Below are 19,841 nucleotides of genomic sequence, written 5' to 3'. Positions count from 1 at the left end.
GGCAACCCCATCTCCTCTGCATGGTGATGGGTGAACAGAGCTCCTCTGTGCCATGAAAATTTTGCAGTCCTGGAATTTGGCCCTGCAAATGTGCTCCCCCAAAATACCCTTGAAAAGCAAGATACAGCCAATACAGAGGTCTTTTCTACAAGCTGCCTGGTGGGTATCTGCATCAGGGCTCCCTACAACACAGCTCCCGGACCAGAGCCAGAGAAAGAAATCCAGAGGCCATCACAAATTTGGAACATTTATTTATGCAACTGATTTTCTTAAAAGGAAAGAAAGCCAAAAATAATAATAAAAAAACAGTTAACGACAGCTGGGTGTGTGTGGTACAATCCACATCAGATGTGTCCCTCCTTCGCCATCCCTCCCTTGGTCCCACCGCACCATCCTCTTCCACAGGGGAGCTGCCTCGCGGTACCAGTCCCTTTGGCAGCAGCTCTTGGATGCTGCCAGCTTTCAGGATCACTTTTTCTGCATATAGACAAAATCGTTCCAATTTGGTATTTTTCCTGGGTTTTAATTTTTTTCTTTTTTTTTTTTTGGTTGTTGTTTTGTTTTTATTAAAAAAAAAAAAAGCACCACTCCAATCTGTAATACCAATAAACATTATCCATCTTAAGAACAGTATTTATATTTTTATATATATATTTCTATATATATATTTCTATGTACATGTCCTTGCCTCATGTCATATGAGCATCTCAGTAGGAGTTGGAGATCAGTTGGTTTTGTATAGCACTTTGATTTCAAAGTCTGCCCTTCACAAGAGATGCCCTAAAAACCCAGAGACATCCAGCAAGGAGGTATCAAAAAAAAAAAAAACCTCGCTTTTAAAACATATATACAACTCCTCCAGTCTCTGTAGTCTCTTTAGGACTAAATGGGGTTTCAATTTTTTTTTTCTTTTCTGGTAACACTTTACCTGCAAAGCACTGTGGGATGCTCCCTCTCTCTGGACTGGAGCAGGATGCAGGTGGCCCAGGCTCCTGGGAGGCCTGGGATGAAGCAGCAGCATCCCTCCAGCCCCCAGGGTCCGGGGCTAAACAGTGCCATCATGATCCCATTGCCAGGAATTTCAGAGATTCAGCTCAGCCATTTTCATACAAAACCAAAGAATTTCTGCACCCTGGGACCTCTCTGCACCCACCATACAGCGCCTTCCCTGCAGCACCCTAGGACAGCACGGACACATCTACAGAAAGATGGGGATTAGGAAAAAGACACTAATTTATTCCAAGTCAAGGCTTGCGATGCGAGTACTGGTGTTACCAGGTACTGGTGTAACTGGACCATTTTGCAATATCTGGTGGGGTAAAAAGACTATTTGGTCACAAGACAGCATGGGTCCATGGCAGGGTTACACAGCACAGATGGAAAGAAGGGGAATAATGTTGTATAGCCCTTGGAATAAGTTATTGTCAGGCCGTGTGAATTATTTGGTGAGCACGTGGGAAAGCCAAGTGTCTGGGCAAAACTTCCTGATGCTGCTGAAATACCCATCACCACCCCTGGGCGTCTGCAAGGCAGCGGGTGGGACATCCTCCAAAGTGGAGAGGGCAGAGATTTATCTTGTTGCTCTCCTCCCCCCTTGGAAGGTGGATGGAAATATCTCCTTGGTTTGCTCATCCAGGGCTCAGCCGTTTCAGCTCTACAGCCTTTGTGCTGCAGTTTGCTCCAGCCAAATGGCGCCTTCCAAAGCTTTCAGTCATGGTATGGATCGGAATGCAACTCCCCGGGGAGATGGATCCCCAGCTCTGGGGAGATGGGGCTGAAGGACGGGGGAGCATGGAGGATGGGTGGGGGGATGAAGGATGGCGGGGGGGTGAAGGATGGGGTTGCCCACATGCAACCTCCAGCATACGGAGGACAGTTTCTCATCTATTTTGCTCCATCCCCCAAAAAATACTGTGAAGGGTTCTGCCTGGCCCTCAAGAGAGAAGCAACCTTCCCTCGGTTCCTCGAGTCTCCGAGGCAGACCCCTGACCTGTGTCCCTCTGGTTGCACCTTCTTGAGGCCATTTGCAGAGAGAGAAAACCCTGACCACAGCTTTATTACAACTAGGCTGTAAGCAGAAACTCCTGTAATTATCACAGTATCAGACAGAAAAAGTGACATCTCACACCCGCCTGCAGCAGGATGAAGCCCAAAAAGTATCAGGGACCTTCAATCACCAGCCCTATACGCTTGTCCCCGGGTGGCACCAGGGGCACGGGGACCTCCCCGTGCCCAGCCCCGAAGCATTGCCATGGCTCAGGGCTTCAGCACAGCTCACCCCACGCCAATGCCGTCACCAAAACCGACCGTCCCGCTTCCCCAACCCTGGCAAAAGCCAAGCAGCATTGATGGGCAACCGCCTGGGGGTGCTATCCAGGAGGCATATGGGATGGACCCGAATTTTGAGGGGTTTGTTTCTGGGCACCAAAGGTGTCTCATGTGCAGCAATTCACAAGGGAGGAGTTAAAAACGGGCCTGTGGGCTGGTGCCTTTGGGTCAGCCCAGAAGGAATTAATTGCTACAGATGGAGAGGATGGTGTGCAGATGCAGGGGAACCATCGCTTGAAATGCTTTGCAAAGGCACCAGGAGGGGTCCGGGTCAGTCCCTGCAGAAGGACATCGCCTGCCCAGTGCCCCCTGTGCCACAGCGTGAGCCCAGGCAGCCGCCGAGCCCTGACCCCCCACCTCCCGTCCCTCATCCCCGTTCTGTCCAGGGCTGGATACACAAAGGGTTGCAACTCACAGAACTAAAAAGAGCAAAGATCAAACTCATGGTGTGAACGGGCAGAAACTCAAGAGCTCCTCTCAGGGTCTTTGCTCCGGCTCAGAGCATGTCCCCACCAAGGGCAAAACCTGCTGGCAGCTGTCTGGGCTCCTTGGAAGAACAGCTTCAATTCAACGCACAATTAAAAAAGCAACGTCTCTTCTCCAAATATCCACCCTTCCGTGCTGGAAAACTGCCTCGGCTCCTTCTGTCCTCCTCCTCCCCTCCCTGGCCTCCTCTCCAGCTGCTTTAGAGATGTCCAGGCAGCACCGCGGGGCTGCATCCTGCGCACACCGACCCCACGACCATGACTCAAAGCGATGCAGGGACGGGACGAGTTGTGGCATCCGACCCATGGCTGCTCGGACACGCTTGGGGTGGAAGGAAAGATGGAGAGTGGAGGATGAAGATGGGGAGCGGCCAACAGGTCCCGACATCCTTTCTTTTTTCTTGATCTGATGGGTTTTCTCGTTGGGTCCTTTGCTGTTTCCCTCTTCACCTTCAGCACTAATGCAACGTCCAAGTGCAAAATGCACGGTTGGCACGACCCCTGCGCAAGCCCTAGCCGCCTCTCTCGTGGCGAGGTGCTATCTGGTCTCCAAGGACTCCAGATATTCCAGTGCTATGTCGTAGCAGAAATGATACTGCTCCTGTTCGGAGAGAGAAGAAAGGATGTTATGATCCTGAATAAACTATTCCCAAAAGCCATCCCTTTTCAAGGTAAAATAAGTTTCAATAGCCCTAAGGAAAAGCCTGGGAGGGGGTCTGTGGGACGAACACACACGTCACCCCTTGCTGGGGGCTGCATCCCTCTCTTGTGCCCCCGTGACAGTCCTGCTGAAGCAACAGCCAGGAGAAACTGAACTTTCAGCAAACGATGCCCATTGCTAGGGAAGGGGATGAACCATCTCCCGGATCCAAAGGCACCGCACGTGCCCCATTCCTGCATTTTGGGGGCACGCAGCACCTTCGCCTCCCCCAAAGGACAAACAAGGACTGTGACGTTCCCTTACCATGAAAATATGGTTTATTCACTACACCAGGGTACAAAGCAGGCAGCACCAGGCAGCCTCCACTGGCCAGCCTCACCCATGTCCGCCCCCCTCACACACCGCAGTGATTGACATTTGTCAATCAGATGGTGGCAGAGCCATGGGAATGATGGGGTCCGGGTTCAGAGGTGTCCGGTCCGGGTTCAGAGGTGTCCGAAATAAAACCCTTGGCATGAAATCAAGGAGAGTTTTCATTTTTTAGTTCAGCAGAGGCTGCAAATGGGGAGCATGCCCAGGCAAGCATCCACGGTCCGGGTGTGGGACTACCAGAGATGCCCTGCTCCAGCTGCCAGGACATTTCTCATCACAAATTCTCCTGATGCAGATAAAAAATGCCATTTTCCATCCCTGGTGGGGATTTGGTCTGGACATTTGCTTGGCATAGGGGGAGAGGTGCAAAGGGATGTCCCAGGAGCTTTCCCTTCCAAAAATCCAAATTTTCCAAGGGAAACACCAAGCAAGTAAGCATTTTCCAAGGTCAGGTCAAAGTCTGACCCACCTGCGACAGCCGGGCTAGAGCCAAGGGGTGCAAGTGGGAAAACTCCTCTCTGAGCCCACGGCAGGACCGGGCTCACTCTCCCATCCTTTCCCTTTCCTAAGACAGTTATGGATGGTGTCAGCATCTTCCCACCCTTTGCTCCCTCCCTAGCTGGCTCCCCAGCTGCACAAAGGGAAAGCCCAGCGTGGCTGGCTCCTTGTTTTATAGCAAAAATCACCAAAATTGAGCTTGCAAAGGCAGTCTCGTCCATCCTCGTCCTCCTTTACATGACCTGTTCTTGTGATCTCCTGTCCTCGTACAACTCACAGCACAAAACACTATGGGGGAGCTCAGATCTTGGAGGCACCCATCCCCATGAGGTGTTGCTCCTTCAAGCATCAACCAGCAAAACCAGCCAGAGTGGGGAAAAAAAACCCAACTTAATCAGATTTCTGATGCTGCTGCAAGTGCTGGGACATCAGGTGGGAGCATTGCGGGTGCGACAGCAGGCAGGGAAAGGGGAGAGCTCATCTCCCAAAATCCTCAGCAGCAGCATGGGGATTGCAGCTTGAGCACCGGCATGAAAATCCTGTTATTCCCCATGCAGGTGGGCGGCTGCTTGGGGACCCCAGGTGGGAGTGGGCAGCAGGGGAGAAGGGCTTCAAAGCGAGGAGGCTGCAACAGCTTAGATTAAAAGGACATAATGCTTTTTGGATTAAGAAAAGGGATTGTTTCCATTTATCATCATATAAAAATAAACCCCATAGGCAAACAGAGGGGGAAGATGCACAGGCAGTGGGAAACTGCTATGTGCCGGCTGCTCTCCGCTGGGCTGCGGCTCTTTACACTGGGTGAGGATCCGGCCTCCCAGTGACTCCAGTAGATTGGGATTCCCAAAATAGACAGTTCAGGTTCATTTGAGGCTGGAGGACGCTTGTGTCCTGATGTGAAATGTTGCCTTTTTTTAATACCTTTGCAATTTAGCCCAATGGGCCTGGTGGCTTCATGCTTGTCACATCATCTTTCCATTATCTGCATCCCTCCCTCTGCTCCCCTCTCTCCTCCCTCACCTTCTCCTCCACTTTAATTCCTAATGCAAATCACATCCCCTCTTCAAAACCATTTCATTTTGCAACTTAGGGATTTTATAATCTAAACAGGGTAAACATTTCCGGCTGACTTGCTTTTAAAACATCACTAGGCACCTGGATTCCTCCATCACGGGGACAGGCACACACCTGCTTTATCCCCTGTCCTGTATCAAGGGTCTGAAATAGGGCACAGGCTTTTCACCCTGACCCGCTGCCACCTCCAGCCTTCCCATCATGAAATGTGGCTTCATCGCTGCCCCCAGCAGCTTCTCCACCAATTAATTTCACTCAAAACGCAGTTCCCTTTTATGTTTCCAACAGGAATTAGTCTGACTCTACCACAGAGCTGCTCCCGGCACCGCAAACCCTCTGAAGAACTACAATTACATCCCGTGAATTAATGTGAACCTGCCTTATTACTCCTGGGAAGGATTTCCGACAAGCCCAGCGCTGACGCCAAGGGCATGTCAGCACGGCGAGATGAAGGCAAGCCCAAAGCTGCTTTCAAGAGCTGCCTCGCCTCCCTGTCCGCCCCAGCCCACGCCACAGTACTGGCATGCTCACAGAGACATGCTCTGCATGAGGATGCCCATAATGCTAATCAGGATTTGGGATGGGAAAGGAGGCTTTTGGGGAGGTGAGCATCCCCCAGCGCCTCTCCTCCCTGCTGGAGGGATGCGTGGGAACCAGCAGCCAGGGTGGATGCCAGCTGTGTCTGGTGCTTACCAAGGTCTCTACCATATTTGGCTTGTAGTTGCGTAGGGTCTTTGCAGCATAGAAAACATCTGCCATGTTGTGACATTTGATCATCTCCAGGATCATGGTGGAGGCACAGAAGGTGCCGCTCCGGCCACCTCCGTTCCTGGTGGGGGAAACATATGTGTCAGTGGTGAGAAGATGGCATTAGAGCATCTTCCTGCTCCCTCTAATTCCCCCTTTCTCTATCCATCCCTGCATCCCAGGAGATGACCCAGAGCAGGGGCTCATACCCCAGTATCTTCCCAACCTGAACCAGACCCACGTGGTGGGAAGAGCTGTGATCCTGCCCTCTGGTCCCCACAAGAGCCAAAACAGAGCACAAAAACACCTTTTTGGACCATCAGGGCTGGGTCTTGGACATCTGGGCTCTGTTTCCGGCCCCGTCATGGACCGATTCCTCATGTGACCTTGGGGAAGCCACTGTGTCCTTCTACCACCCCTTCCCATCTGCAGGGTGACCCTGGACTGATGACCTGTTGGGTAGTGCTGGCTGGAGGAACCATCCCACGTTTCAGCCAGCACACAGCTCGCTGGGTATCTCCTCCCATCCTGGGCTGAAGCCATCCCACACCACCGCATCTGATCCCTGGCAGCAAAGGGGACTGGGGAGAGGAGGAGAGAACATGATGCCAGTGTTTTATAAAGCATGTTCTCAAATTATCCTTCGGCTAATGAAGACGGACAAGGCTGTAATTAATTTTTGATTAAAGGCTCGCCTGCTGTCTCTACCAATCTGTGAACGTGCCAGGTCCCATCCGAGGAGAGCACGCTTGGGTGTTTGCGCGAGCCAAACCCAGCTGGGAGGAGGGGGATGGAGAGCATGTCCACCTCAATGAGAAGCAGTGGGAGTTGCACAGCTCCTGCCACATCCCTTTGGAGCCTGTTAACACACATGGGACGTGGTGACAGGACTGGGACCTCTGCCGAGCCCCGCTGCAAGGCAGGGGACCAGTGTGAATGGCAGGGTTGCTGCTATTGGGTGTCACTCCTGCCGAGCATCCACCTCATGGAGGAGGTTTGACCTGGTGACCACAAGGTACCTCACCCAAAACTCATGTTGTGGGAGAGGGCACTACCTGGGGACAAAGTCACCCCGGCGAGGGCTTTTTAGAGGATTTCCAGGCAGAACTGTGGACACATGAGCTGGTGGCATCTCCCCCCACACCAGAGCCTCCTCCTCTCCAGCTGACACTCACAGGCAGTGCACCACAGTCCTGCCATCGCCGCTTTCCTTCTGCCACCTCTCCACTTGGGCCAGGAGGTGCAGGAAGGACTTCTTGGAGTCCGGGGTGTCTCGATATGCTGACCACCGCAGGTACTGGAAATGCCGGACCATCAGGTGCCCCTCCTGTAACTAGAAAAGCAAACCTCATCAGCATGAACCCATGGCCTGCCCTCATTTGCCTCCACTGGAGGTTTGATGGAGGGCAAGAGCGGTTTGCCACACATTAATAGTAGAGGAAGACAGGAAAACCCTTTCCTGGTGCTTTAAGATGGATGGTTCAGCTCACTCCTCCACAGCTCACAATGGTTCCACCATACCATCCCGCCCCGGGGGAAGCTCTGTTGACATGGTTTATCCTAACTCACAGCATCTTGAGCTGTCTCTGTATCTTCCAAAACCTGCTACCAGACTGTTTTGGGTTCGCGTGGCGGGGTTTTGGTAGCGGGGGAGGGGCTGCAGGGTGTCTCCTGTGAGAAGCTGCTGGAAGCTTCCCCGGCTCCAAGTGGGACCCGCCGCTGGCCCGGGCCGAGCCCCTCAGCGACGGCGGTCGCGCCTCTGGGAGAACAGGTTTAAGAAGGGGAACCTGCGGTGAGTAGTGGGAGTGGAGTGTGAGAGGAACCCCTGTGCAGATCCCGAGGTCAGTGAGGAAGGGGGGGAGGAGGGGATGCCCCTGCAGCCCCTGGGGAGACCAGGCGGCAGGCTGTCCCCCCCCAGCCCAGGGAGGGCAGCGGGGGAGCAGATGCCCGCCTGCAGCCCGGGGAGAGAGGAGCCCGCGCTGGAGAAGTTCGTGAAGGACTGTCTCCCGTGGGAGGGACCCCACGGCAGAGCAGGGGCCGAGTGAGGAGTCCTCCCCCTGAGGAGGAAGGAGCGGCAGAGACAAGGTGGGATGAACGGACCCCAGCCCCCATTCCCCATTCCCCCGGCGAGAGGAGGTGGAGAAAGTGGGGAGTGGAGTTGAGCTGGGAAGGAGAGAGGGGTGGGGGGAAGGTGTTCTAAGGTTTGGGTTTACTTATTATCCTTGGTTTGATTTGATTGGTAGTAAATTAAATTGATTTTGTTTTTTCCCCAGGTTGAGTCTGGTTTTTTGCCCATGACCATAACCGGTGAGTGATCCCTCCCAGTCTTGTCTCAACCCATGAGCTTTTCATTATATTTTATCCTCTTCATCCCACCGGAGGGGAGGAGTGAGCATGTGTAGCTTCATGGTGCTTTGTTGCTGGCTGGGCTTAAACCACAACAGAGACCCCTGAGCCTCCCCAAGGCTTCTCCATGACGTCCTTGTCTTGCATGCAGAAGATCCCAGGGGAAGTGTTTTTGTTGTGTTCACTGTAAACCAGGAGCCTGATGAGAAGCTGCCACCCACGGAGGCAGGGAGCAGTGGAAGTACGCCTTAATACCCTAGTAATCTGGTTAGTTTTGAAACCTAATCTAGTTAGCAGGCTCCAGGAGGATTACATACACAAAGCTAAACGAGGCCAGGCTTTAGCCAGGCAGATGTGGGGCTCTTACTCAGAAGTACTCGGGGCATGAGGAGTACCTGATGGGATGAAACCAAGGGTCACACACTCCAGCCGCATCTCGGGCCTCAGTGGCACATGTGTTGGCAGCACACATTGGAGGAGAAAGGGGTGATCAGACACAGATGGGGGATCCCCAGCTCTGGAGGGCTCTGTCCACCCCATTTCAGATGCCTGATGAGCAGGGTGAGCACCAGACCAACTCCAACCAGCAGCACCAGGTATTCCTGTGACTCTGCAGGGAGCCCCAGCCGGGGGAGTGGGTGCTGGGGGCATGTGGTGCCCACTCCAACCAGCACACCCCAAATGCACAGGGGCTTTTCTGAACCTTTTTGGGAGCTCCGATGTGGGTTGGCGATGTGGCTGGATGGGCTGACCTCCCCAGGCTCAAGTATTTGCTTCCAGCTGGAAGCCAGGAAGGCAGAGGGTGAAGATGAAACAAGTAAGTGGAGTTAAAGCAGGAGGAAACTGCTCTGACAGCCCAGAAAGGAAAGCTTTGGGATCCATTCTGAAGCTCAGGTGAATGCTCTGTCTGGCTCTGGAGGACTTGTGACACCCCCCAATGCCCAGCTCTCCTCCGGCCAGCAAGGCTTGGCAAGAAGCGGCTCCATGCATTTACCAGCACTCCTCCAGTGATCTGCTCCGTGGGGAAAGCTCTTCTCAGATCCAGAGATTTCAATCACACTGCATTTTAATTTAGCACGGGGTATATTCTACGACCTGACAGCAAAGCACATTTGGTGAAGGATTTTGTGCTGACACCCAGGAAATGCCAGATGCTCCCATAGGGAGCACGAACCAAAACCCTCTTTGTGTTGAGTCCAGATAATCAGGATTTATCTCCTCTGACCCCAGCTCCACGCTGAAGCACCCTTCCCAGCTGGGCCATCAGCCAAGCTGCACGCTCCCTTCCAAGCTCCCTAATTCCCATTTGCCTGATGACCTCCACTGGGGCATTGGCCTCAGGTTCTTGGCAACCCTCAGGAGATTTAAAGACCTCAGGGATGCCACCTCTTCATGGCTGGCTTTTATAGTTAAATCGGCTTTTTTTTCTGCGTACAGTTCTGCACGCATGCAGGCTGTTCATCGCAGTCCCTGTCCCTTCCCAATTTCACTGCGTTTCTCTTCATTTAAAGGCAAGCTGAACCAGCCAACTGCCAATGCAACAAGGACAACAGGTGAAAACCTGTGCGGATCTTTTCACCCTGTGGGAAAAGGGCTCTGCTGGTCCCAGGGGAGCTGCTGTGCCCACTTGCGGAGTCTCCATCCTGTGATACATGTGTGGCAGGGCAGAGATGGACCTCCAAGCAGGATGAGAAATGTCTTCCTAAAGAGCTTGCAAGGAGCTGTGAACTCCAGAAAGGTTGGATGGAGCCAACGGCAATCTGACAGGCTCCTCTCTGCCAGGAGGAGAGCTGGGGCTGCATCCTCTGGAGGAGCTGGATTAGGCTGAAGAAGACACCAGCATCTACAGCACTATTCAGTTAGTTTATATGGAGAATTACCCAGCTGGGCAAAGACAAGCTCTAGGACTGTGTGGCCTCACTAGATGCATCATCCTTCTGCTCTCCAAGAAAGCTCTTCACTCGTATAAAGCTCTTGGTGTTGCCCCAGCCCTTCCCCAATGCAGACGCTAACAAATGCAATCCACTCCCTGCACACAAGCTCACCCAACTCTGACCTCTGTACTGGGAGATGCCTGGGGAGCACCTGCGCACACACACAGACACCGTGAAGCCCCCCCCCGACCACCCTTCGCTAGCATGGAACAACCAGAGGAGAGACCCTCACCCGTGTGATGTTCTGGACTCGGAAGAGACGGGACACGATGTCCTCATCTGCTGCTCCGGAAACGTACTCCACCTCCATTGGGCCATACTGCTGGAGCCCCGGCTCAGGCCAGTACTGCAAACAGGGCTGTGGAGAGAAGTAGTACAGCTCACCGTGACCGGGGACATGTACTGGGACACGGGGAAAGGGCATCATGCATCACAGGCAACGTCAAGTGGAATGGAGTGGTTGGCGCTGGACACTGAAAGGGGCTGCTGGCACAGGGGGTGGCCCCAAGATGGGATGCTGGACCCATGATGCCGTTACTCATGCAGGAACCATGGTGCATTGCTGGATGGAGGATCCCTCAGCTTGCTCAGGGATCAAAGCTGAAAGGTCAGGTCCACCCCCTGGCATCCACATAGCCCTCTCCCCACTGCATGAACGCAACAGCTGATGCTCCTGGAGATGGACTTTGCTGGTCCAGGAGGATGCAGCATGGGCCCTGCCTCAGCCCTGGCAAGCACAGGCCTGATCCTGCACAATGATGGAGCAGGGCTTGGCTGCTCCAAGTCTGCTCTCAAACCCCGTTGGCTTTAGAAGCTGCTCTGCCATCAGTAGCAAGAGCAACGTGGGATGACATGCCCCCTTGCCCCATGGCCAGGACAACCCACCAAGTCAAAGCAATCCCAGCCTGCAGCCCAGGAAAGGGCTGGGGAGCAACTCCTGCCCCCCCTCCACGTGTCCGGCACAGCACTGATGGATGGCTCAGTCCAAGGGTCACAGATAGGAATGTTTCCACACCGCAACAGCTGGGAAACCAGCATCGACACAAAATATATGATGTTTGTCACCGCACTTTAAAAGGGCATTTAGTATTTCAGGTCATCTAACGGCTTGGGCCTAACTGCATGGCAAATGTGTTTGAGAAATAATTGGTTATTAATAGGGGCTATAAATCTCCAAGATCTCTAAGCCTTCTAGACTCAGAGCTATAATTTGGATATTAAAACTTCCTTTGGCAAGACGTAGTTCAAGTGAGGGATATACCCTCTAAGTCACCTTTCAGAGCTGCCTGCCGTAAAGGTTGATTTATTACCTGTTGGTCCTAAACTGGTAAACATTTAAGATCCAGCTAAATATTGTAACACAGACATCCCTGAAGAATAGATGTCCAGAGAGAGAGGCAGGGCTGAATAATGAAGAAAAATAGCAAAGTCCCTGTTGGATGGTGCCAGGGGACAGTGGCCACTGCAGGGGATGGGGACCTGGGGGAGGATAGCACAGGAGTGGGCAGCTCCTGCAAGGCTGAAGGGCATTTCTGGACCAGGGAGTTAAAAAACAAGTTGAGAGAGAGAAATAAAATCAGTTTTGCTGCCTCCTTCCCTGCCATTGTCCACTACAGCTGGATTCAGCTGATAGCTGATGTTTGTGCTGCAGATGGGAGGTGCTGGGGTGGTCGCAGTGGAGGGACAGTAAGATGGCGGCACTGCTGCAGAGCTGGGTTTTCAAAGGTACACTTTGTCCCTGGCAGGTATCTCAGCGAACGTGAGGGTAAATGTGAGTAAAGGTGAAAAACGCACGTGGGAGCATCAGTCACCCTCCCCTAGCCGGAGCTGCCCACTGCTTGGGCAACAGAGTGGTCCTCCTCTGCAGCCACGCTTGCAGGCAAAGTCCTTCCACTCTCCTGGCTTCAACACCTCTCTGCACACAGAGGGAAGCCAGGAGGTCCGTCCCACCAGGAGCAAAGCCCGCAAGGATCGGAGCAGCCGCTGCCACCAGCCAGGGCTCGACGTGGCGATGTGCTCAGCCCTGTCCTCACACCAGGACTGGAGAGCCTGCCTGACCATGCCAGAGCCACCCTTGGGTGCTGGGTCTGCACTGACACCCTCTGCTCCGGACTCACAGAGGCACAGACAGGCAACAGCCACCACAAGAACTCACTTGCTCACATTTTCAGTTGAAAACACCCTTCGTCGCTCTGCTCAGAGCACCTCCTGAGCAGTCCATGAATGGCTGATCACTGTCTTATGGGCCACAGACCACACTTAAAACCATTGTCCTCATTCCTGTTTTTGTATGGTCACGTTTGCGTGACAAACTCCAGTAAAGCCAGCACACTTGGTACGGTACTTGTACGAGCTCCTGGGTACTTGTACTAGCTCCTTCAGTACTCTGAGATGAAGCTCATCAGGCCCCATGGACTTAGGAACATTCAGCTGACGCAGCTGGTCCCTTACAATGTCACTGTCCACAAATGGAAAGTGACTGTTCCCACAGTCGTGGTCCTCCAACTCAGAGGACCAGGTTGATAGCTTGACAAAAGGTTGAGAGAACATCATTGAGTTTCCTGGTTTGGTTTCTAAAGGTTCTATAACAAAGAAAAGCAGAGGAACCCAAATCCAGAAAGGGGCAGCGGTACAGAACATCAGTTCATTTCAATTCCAAAATATATTTAGGTGGCATTTCACTCTATTCTACGGAGCAGCACGGAGAGCCTGCTGAAAGCTGAGAGCATCACCTGGGTACACAGACAGCCACGACAGAAGCAGCACTACTGAAATCACAGGGCGGGTTTTATTCCATAGAAGAGGGGACAGGCATTTCTGCACAGCGGGAAGGTGCCCAAGGGAAAAACTTCAGGTCTGGGGCACTTTGATGCCCAACGCCGCAGCCTTCCCCATCCCTCCCTGGGCACCATCTCCCAGAGGCAACGGGATGCAGCACTGCCCTAGTAGGACATAGCAAATGCAAACACAGTTGGATTCACCTCTTGGCTCAAAACAGCTCTCTCCATGAAAAGAAAGCAGGGCTTTCTAGCAATTTCTTCTGTCTTCCACTTCCTGTTGCGACGAGACAGGCGCCACGCTGAGATGTCACCGTGACGCAACACAGGTAGATGACAGATGACACTGTAGAACTTCCCAGGCAGCTTGCGCCAGGGCCCTTCATCCTGCTGACCGGCAGGACGGAGCCTGGCTGGTCAGGGAAAGGGTCACGGCTGGAAGTTGCAGCCAAGCTGTGAAAAAAAAAAACTAAAATGGAGCCGCCTTCACCAGAGACATCCTGCGCTTCTGACCCAGAGGAGCCAGACTGGTGGGTGGCTTCAGCTTCTCCCAGCCACCCAGGAGGTGGTACGGGAACATCCTGAGATGATGCCACCGGACCTCTTGGAGAAGAAAACACCTTTCAAGCTTTGCCTGATGAATCCTGGACCGCCATCATATGGGTTTTTTTCTCAGAGGAGAGCTCTGCCAACACCAACCAGTCTTCAGCCTGTTCCTTCCTCAAGAAGCTCTGGAAGATCGTCAGCAGCCATCATATGTCCAGTCTATCTGGTGGGGTGATGATGGAAACTGCATCGTGATTGCAGAAAAACTCTTCAGAAGGGAAGTGCTGGGGAGGAGGGGACCCCTGAAGATCTTTGAAACCAAGTCCATGAGAGGCTTCATTCTCCAACTTAACCTCCATGGATTCTGCAAAATGGAAGGGGATTCTCTCATATCTGCCTCCATCGAGGAGATGCGAGCAGTAGCAGCAGCAGGTTCCGCTCTGGGCAAGGTATGTCAGTTCCTCCGCACATGAAAGAACCCTTGGGACATTCTCGGGGGGAGAGGTTCACATTCAGAAAAAATAAGCTTTTACAAGGTGGGAGATGTGGATGGGAGCAAATGGCCTGACTCTGTCTCACAGGTCACTTTCAGGAATTCTTGACGCAGGATTTCAGAGGAGCAGAAATACTGACAAAATAGATTTTGATTATTTCTACTTGCTTCAAATCTGTGAAATGGAAAGACCAGCCCATCCTTTGTGCTTGCACTGTATCTGGCTGCACCAAAAATTTAAATCTTCTTGTGGCACCTGCTGAATGCTGACAAGATACCCGGCAGCATCACATTATTCCCCACATGTCCATTCCACTCTGTGGTGCCTGAAAACTAGTCGTATTTGCATTTCTCCATCAGCTTTTAGGCTTTCGAAAACCCTACATTTCTCTGCTCCCAAATGCCAAAACCACAAGGGTGGTTATTACTTAACAAAACCCTATCCTAACATTTTATTCAGCTGAAACTTGAGGTTCAAAATGCCCCAGAGGGCCCTTTTTAATACCCATGTTTGGTTTTGCTCATGCAGATGCTTAGTTATCAGATCTCTGTCTTTCTCCTCCTTGCAATGATGGCAACTAACTCCTCTCCTTTGCGTTTTGTAGCTGCTCTTCTACCACAACCCCTTTTTTAAGAGAGATTGCCCCTAACCTCCTCTGGATGTGCACGCAAAGTGCTGGTGAAAGAAAGAGAGCCCCCGCTGCATCCCCACTGGGCCCCAACTTGAAGGACGACCACCCGAGAAGAAGACGACCTGATGCTCAGCCAGCGGTAGGAGCTGCAGAGGAGGAGAACGACACCCAGACATCTGCAACCACCAGCTCCACACCGACCGAGCCACGGGCTGACACAACCGCCGAGACGGGCAGTGCCGGTCCATCCCCACCAAAGCGGCACCGCAGCCACAGCCCCACTGGCATCCAGGAGGCGGCTCCTGCTCCATCCATGGCTTCACCACACCGTGTCACACCTCCTGCCCCAAACACTCCCTTCACGCCAGCCACGGGACTCCCCGCATTTCCATCTGGGCAGCCACAATTAGTTGCTATGCAGGTCCCCGGGGCTGGCCTGCCTCCATTCTGTGCTCCATGGTTTGCGATGACCACACTGGCAGCACCATCTGCCGTTCCCGTGCCAGGGCCACCGCACGGCCAAGCTCCAACCCACCGCCACTGCCCGACCTGCACCTGCAGACCAAACACCGCAGCTGCCGGCGACGGGGTTGGACCTCAGCGGGGGCTGGACTAGAAAGAGCAGAGACCTTAGGTAGCAAGTAAGCGTCACAGGGGTAGAAATACATTAGTATAGGAATAAGTAACAGTAAATTGTTTGTTGTTCTCGATAATAAATCTTTTCCAGTTGCCTTGTCCTGCCTCTGCAGTCTCACAGTCACTGTCTCTACACCCGGGGCGGGGGGGTTGCCTTCAGGGACATGAAGGGTTTGGCTCCAGCCCGGAAAACCCAAAGGCCCCAGGCACTAGCCCTGCGCTCAGCAAAAGCCAGCAAAAGGCCAACCTGGGGCTGCTCCAGGAGCTGCACCAGCACCCAGGGCCACTCAAACCAAACCAATCCCTCCTAGCTCTTGGGGAGTCCATGCCCCTTCCTCCCCCAGCTCAGACCAGGGGCCAGGGGCAGCGGGGCTGCAGGGAGCAGGCTTGGGCTTCTCCTGCTCATCCTACATCCCATCTGGGGACAACTACAGCATTGCAGCTGGCAAAGCAATAAATTGGCCCTACAGGAGTCACAGCTTGGACTTACTGGAGCAAGAACCTCTCCCATCAGCATTTACTAAGGCTTCCTTTAGAGAAGAGGCTTCAACCAAAGCATTTAAACAAGATGCTACATCATGATCCCCTTCCTTTCCACAGAAGAGGGAATTTCAGTTTTTGGTGAGAGCAGACCTGTAGCACTGGCTGGGGAAGATGCTCCACACTGCACAGCCATTTATGCAAAAAAAAAAAAAAAAAAAAATCAAAATCACAGTGCTCATGGGACATTAGACGACAAGTTCGTAGGTTCACAGTAAACATGCCGCACTGCACAGCGCAGTCCAATCATGGAAAGAATCCCTAAATTAGGTCCCAAGGTAACAGAGCTGAGTATGTGATTCCACCTCCCAAGTTAAGCATCTGTATGCCAGACGAAGAGGACAACAGCCAATTCAACTGGCACCGGGAAAAGCAGCAGACAAACGTATTTCATCTCATGACCTGTCCTGATGACTTTAAAATCAGTATTGCTGAATCACTGGCTTGGGTTACAGAAATCGGAGATCTTCAATAGCATCTGAGAGCTTTCCAGGTCTGCACAAAGTCACTGAGAAGCAGATCAAAGTGAGAACAGTAGCTCGAGCAAGGTTCACAGACGGAAACATACCCAATGAAGTCAGGAATGTTAAAAACGCTAATCCAGAGAGGGGGATGTCACTTGTACCGAACCAGGTGTTGAAGACTTCTGGGCTTGTACTATAGTCTTCAGCAGAGGACACGCAGATCATTCCTCACTTTGGTTTTTGAAGCCAGTGGTCCCCAAAGTGGAGTGTGCAAGACAATCCATCAGGATGCCAGAAGGAAATATTCATTTTCATTTTATATATTGTCATTCAGAGATGGTATATTCTCAACAGCAAATGACTTCTTTACAATACATTGGAATGAGACAGGGAGCAACCATGAAAATCTCTCCTACCACATGGAGATTTGCTGCTTTTCTCATGGCAAAGGGCTTAAAAGACTTGTGGAACTCAAAGGAGTTTTATTTGACAAAAAGACAAGCATTGCAAACTTGCTGATGACCAGCTGCTGTCAGTAGTATGCTACCTAGCAGATATTGTCCAAACAATAAACACACTTAAGTTGCCCCTTCAAGGTGAAGGGACCATTTGAACAAGTGAGAAAGTAACTGCTTTTTGAAAGAAACGCATGCTATGGAGAGAGCATTTGCTAAAAACCCCCAAATGCAACACCTGCCAGTCAGTTTGCAAGCACAACTGGCTGACACCAGGGAAGATGGACGTTTAACAGCCAAGAAAACCCTTTGCCTAAGCAGTGGGTGGATTGAAAAACAAGTATTGTGGTTTAATAAGTGCAGCCGACGATGCACTTCTTCCATTTGAATCTACACATCCGCGTCAGGAATTTTTTTTCAGCAGTGAGAGTCATTAAAACCAAGTATCAGAATAAACTGGACTTAGAACCAGCCCTTCGGATGGCTCTATCACAACGCGCTAAACCAAGATTTTCAAAACTAATGAGGCGTAGGCAATCACAGTGCCCTCACTATAAAATATTGTTATTATTAATAGTACTTTTTTAGCAAGAGAAAAAGGGGGGGTTGTACCATTAATAGAGTAAAATAAAAAAAATATTTTCAAATATTGTTCATCTTTATCGCCTACTTTTTAAATTTCTACTGTTTGTATATGTCTTACAGGGTTCCTAATTAGTTCAGGAAAACATACATATGATTTATAAATAAATAAGTACACATATTTGGGGGGGGGGGTGTATGCTCAAAAATTGTTTACTGATAGGAGTGTGCCATCAAAAAAACCTCTTAAATAGCAGACAGCAATGGTAAGATGGACCTTCCCTTCCCCCGCAAGACCCTCAGCCACAGTCCAGCTATTGCACTGATTGTCACAGAATCATTGAATCATTTAGGTTGGAAAAGACCTTTAAGATCATCGAGTCCAACCGTGAGCCTAACACTGCCAAGTCCACCACTAAACCATGTCCCTAAGTGCCACGTCCACACATCTTTTAAATACCTCCAGGGATGGCGACTCAACCACTTCCCTGGGCAGCCTGTTCCAATGCTTGACAACCCTTGTGGTGAAGAAATTTTTCCTAATATCCAACCTAAACCTCCCCTGGCGCAACTCGAGGCCATTTCCTCTCCTCCTATCGCTTGTTACTTGGGAAGAGACCGACCTCCACCCCACTACAACCTCCTTTCAGGTAGTTGTAGAGAGCGATCAGGTCTCCCCTCAGCCTCCTTTTCTCCAGGCTGAACAACCCCAGTTCCCTCAGCTGCTCCTGACAGGACTTGTTCTCCAGACCCTTCACCAGCTTCGTTGCTCTTCTTTGGACACGCTCCAGCTCTGTAGAGCCTTCCTACCCTCAAGCAGATCAACTCTCCTGCACAACTTGGTGTCCTCTGCAAACTGACTGAGGGTGCTCTCAATCCCCTTGTTCAGATCACTGATAAAGATATTAAACAGAACTGGCCCCAATACTGAGCCCTGGGGAACACCACTTTTGACCGGCCGCCAACTGGATGTAACTCCATTCTCCAACTCTTTGGGCTCGGCCATCCAGCCAGTTTTTTACCCAGTGAAGAGTACACCTGTCCAAGCCATGAGCAGCCAGTTTCTCCAGGAGAATGCCGTGGGAAACCGTGTCAAGGACTTTACTAAAGTCTAGGTAGACAATATCCACAGCCTCTCCCTCATCCACTAAGCAGGTCACCTTGTCATAGAAAGAGATCAGGTTAGTCAAGCAGGACCTGCCTTTCGTAAACCCATGCTGACTGGGCCTGATCACCTGATTGTCCTGTATGCACCATGTGATGGCACTCAACATGATCTGCTCTATAACCTTCCCTGGCACCAAGGTCAGGCTGAGAAGCCTGTAGTTCCCCAGATCCTCCTTCCAGTCCTTCTTGTAGGTGGGTGTCACATTTGCTAAACTCCAGTCAACTGGGACCTCCCCACTTAGCCAGGACTGCTGATAAACGATGGAGCGTGGCTTGGTGAGCTCTTCCGCCAGCTCCCTCGGTACCCTTGGGTGGATCCCATCCGGCCCCAGAGACCTGTGTGTGTGTCTAAGTGGTGTAGCAGGTCACTAACCAATTCCCCTTGGACTATGGAGGCTTCATTCTGCTCCCTGTCCCTGTTTTCCAGCTCAGGGGGCTGGGTACCCTGAGAACCACTGGTCTTACTATTAAAGACTGAGGCAAAGAAGGCATTAAGTACCTCAGCCTTTTCCTCATCCTTGGTCACTATGTTTCCCCCTGCATCCAGTGAAAGATGGAGATCTTAGCCCGCCTTTTTTTGTTAATGTATTTACAGAAACACTTTTTATTGTCTTTTACCACAGTAGTGAGATTAAGTTCTAGCTGGGCTTTGTCCCTTCTAATTTTCTCCCTGCATAACCTCACAACATCTTTGTAGTCCTCCTGAGTTGCCTGCTCCTTCTTCCAAAGGTCATAATCTCTTTTTTTTTCCTTGAGTTCCAGCCAAAGCTCTCTGTTCAGCCAGGCCGGTCTTCCTCCCTGCCAGCTCGTCTTTTGGCACGTAAGGAAAGCCTGCTCCTGCATCTTGAAGATTTCCTACTTGAAGAATGTCCAGCCTTTCTGGACTCCTTTGCCCTGGGACTCTGTCAACCAGTCTCCTAAACAGGCCAAAGTCTGCCCTCCAGAAGTCCAAGGTAGCAGTTCCGCTGACTCCCCTTCTTAATTCTCCAAGAATCAAAAACTCTATCACTATGCCCAAGATGGCCTCCAACCATCACATCACCCACAAGTCCTTCTCTGTTCGCAAACAACAGGTCCAGCTGGGCCCCTTCACTAGTTGGCTCA

At 51.7% G+C, this 19,841-nt stretch overlaps 2 protein-coding genes across 5 annotated transcripts in view; one reads left to right on the top strand and one right to left on the bottom strand.

Annotated features, from left to right (window-relative positions):
• Positions 1-234: 234 nt before the first annotated feature.
• PTPRU (protein tyrosine phosphatase receptor type U) overlaps positions 235-19,841 on the bottom strand; it is a 78,007-nt gene continuing 58,400 nt past the window's right edge. For all 4 annotated transcript variants that reach the window (XM_030038909.2, XM_030038910.2, XM_030038911.2 and 1 more), the window contains 4 exons: positions 10,678-10,803; positions 7,341-7,498; positions 6,112-6,247; positions 235-3,414 (listed from right to left, as the gene is read on the bottom strand). In XM_030038909.2, coding sequence (XP_029894769.1) covers positions 3,352-3,414; positions 6,112-6,247; positions 7,341-7,498; positions 10,678-10,803 — 483 coding nt within the window. In that variant the 3' untranslated portion in view covers positions 235-3,351. The remainder of the gene's footprint in view (positions 3,415-6,111; positions 6,248-7,340; positions 7,499-10,677; positions 10,804-19,841) is intronic.
• LOC115351753 (heat shock transcription factor, X-linked-like) lies at positions 13,408-15,633 on the top strand. The gene is given in 4 exon segments (XM_041129199.1): positions 13,408-13,981; positions 13,984-14,217; positions 14,867-14,902; positions 14,904-15,633. Coding segments are annotated over 4 exon segments (1,161 nt in total). The 5' UTR covers positions 13,408-13,696; the 3' UTR covers positions 15,510-15,633.

Source organism: Aquila chrysaetos, chromosome 16 (assembly GCF_900496995.4).
Source record: "Aquila chrysaetos chrysaetos chromosome 16, bAquChr1.4, whole genome shotgun sequence".
In the NCBI taxonomy this organism is placed as follows: Eukaryota; Metazoa; Chordata; class Aves; order Accipitriformes; family Accipitridae; genus Aquila; species Aquila chrysaetos.
Note: the sequence above shows the minus strand (reverse complement) of the source record. Positions and strands in the feature narration are given on the sequence as shown.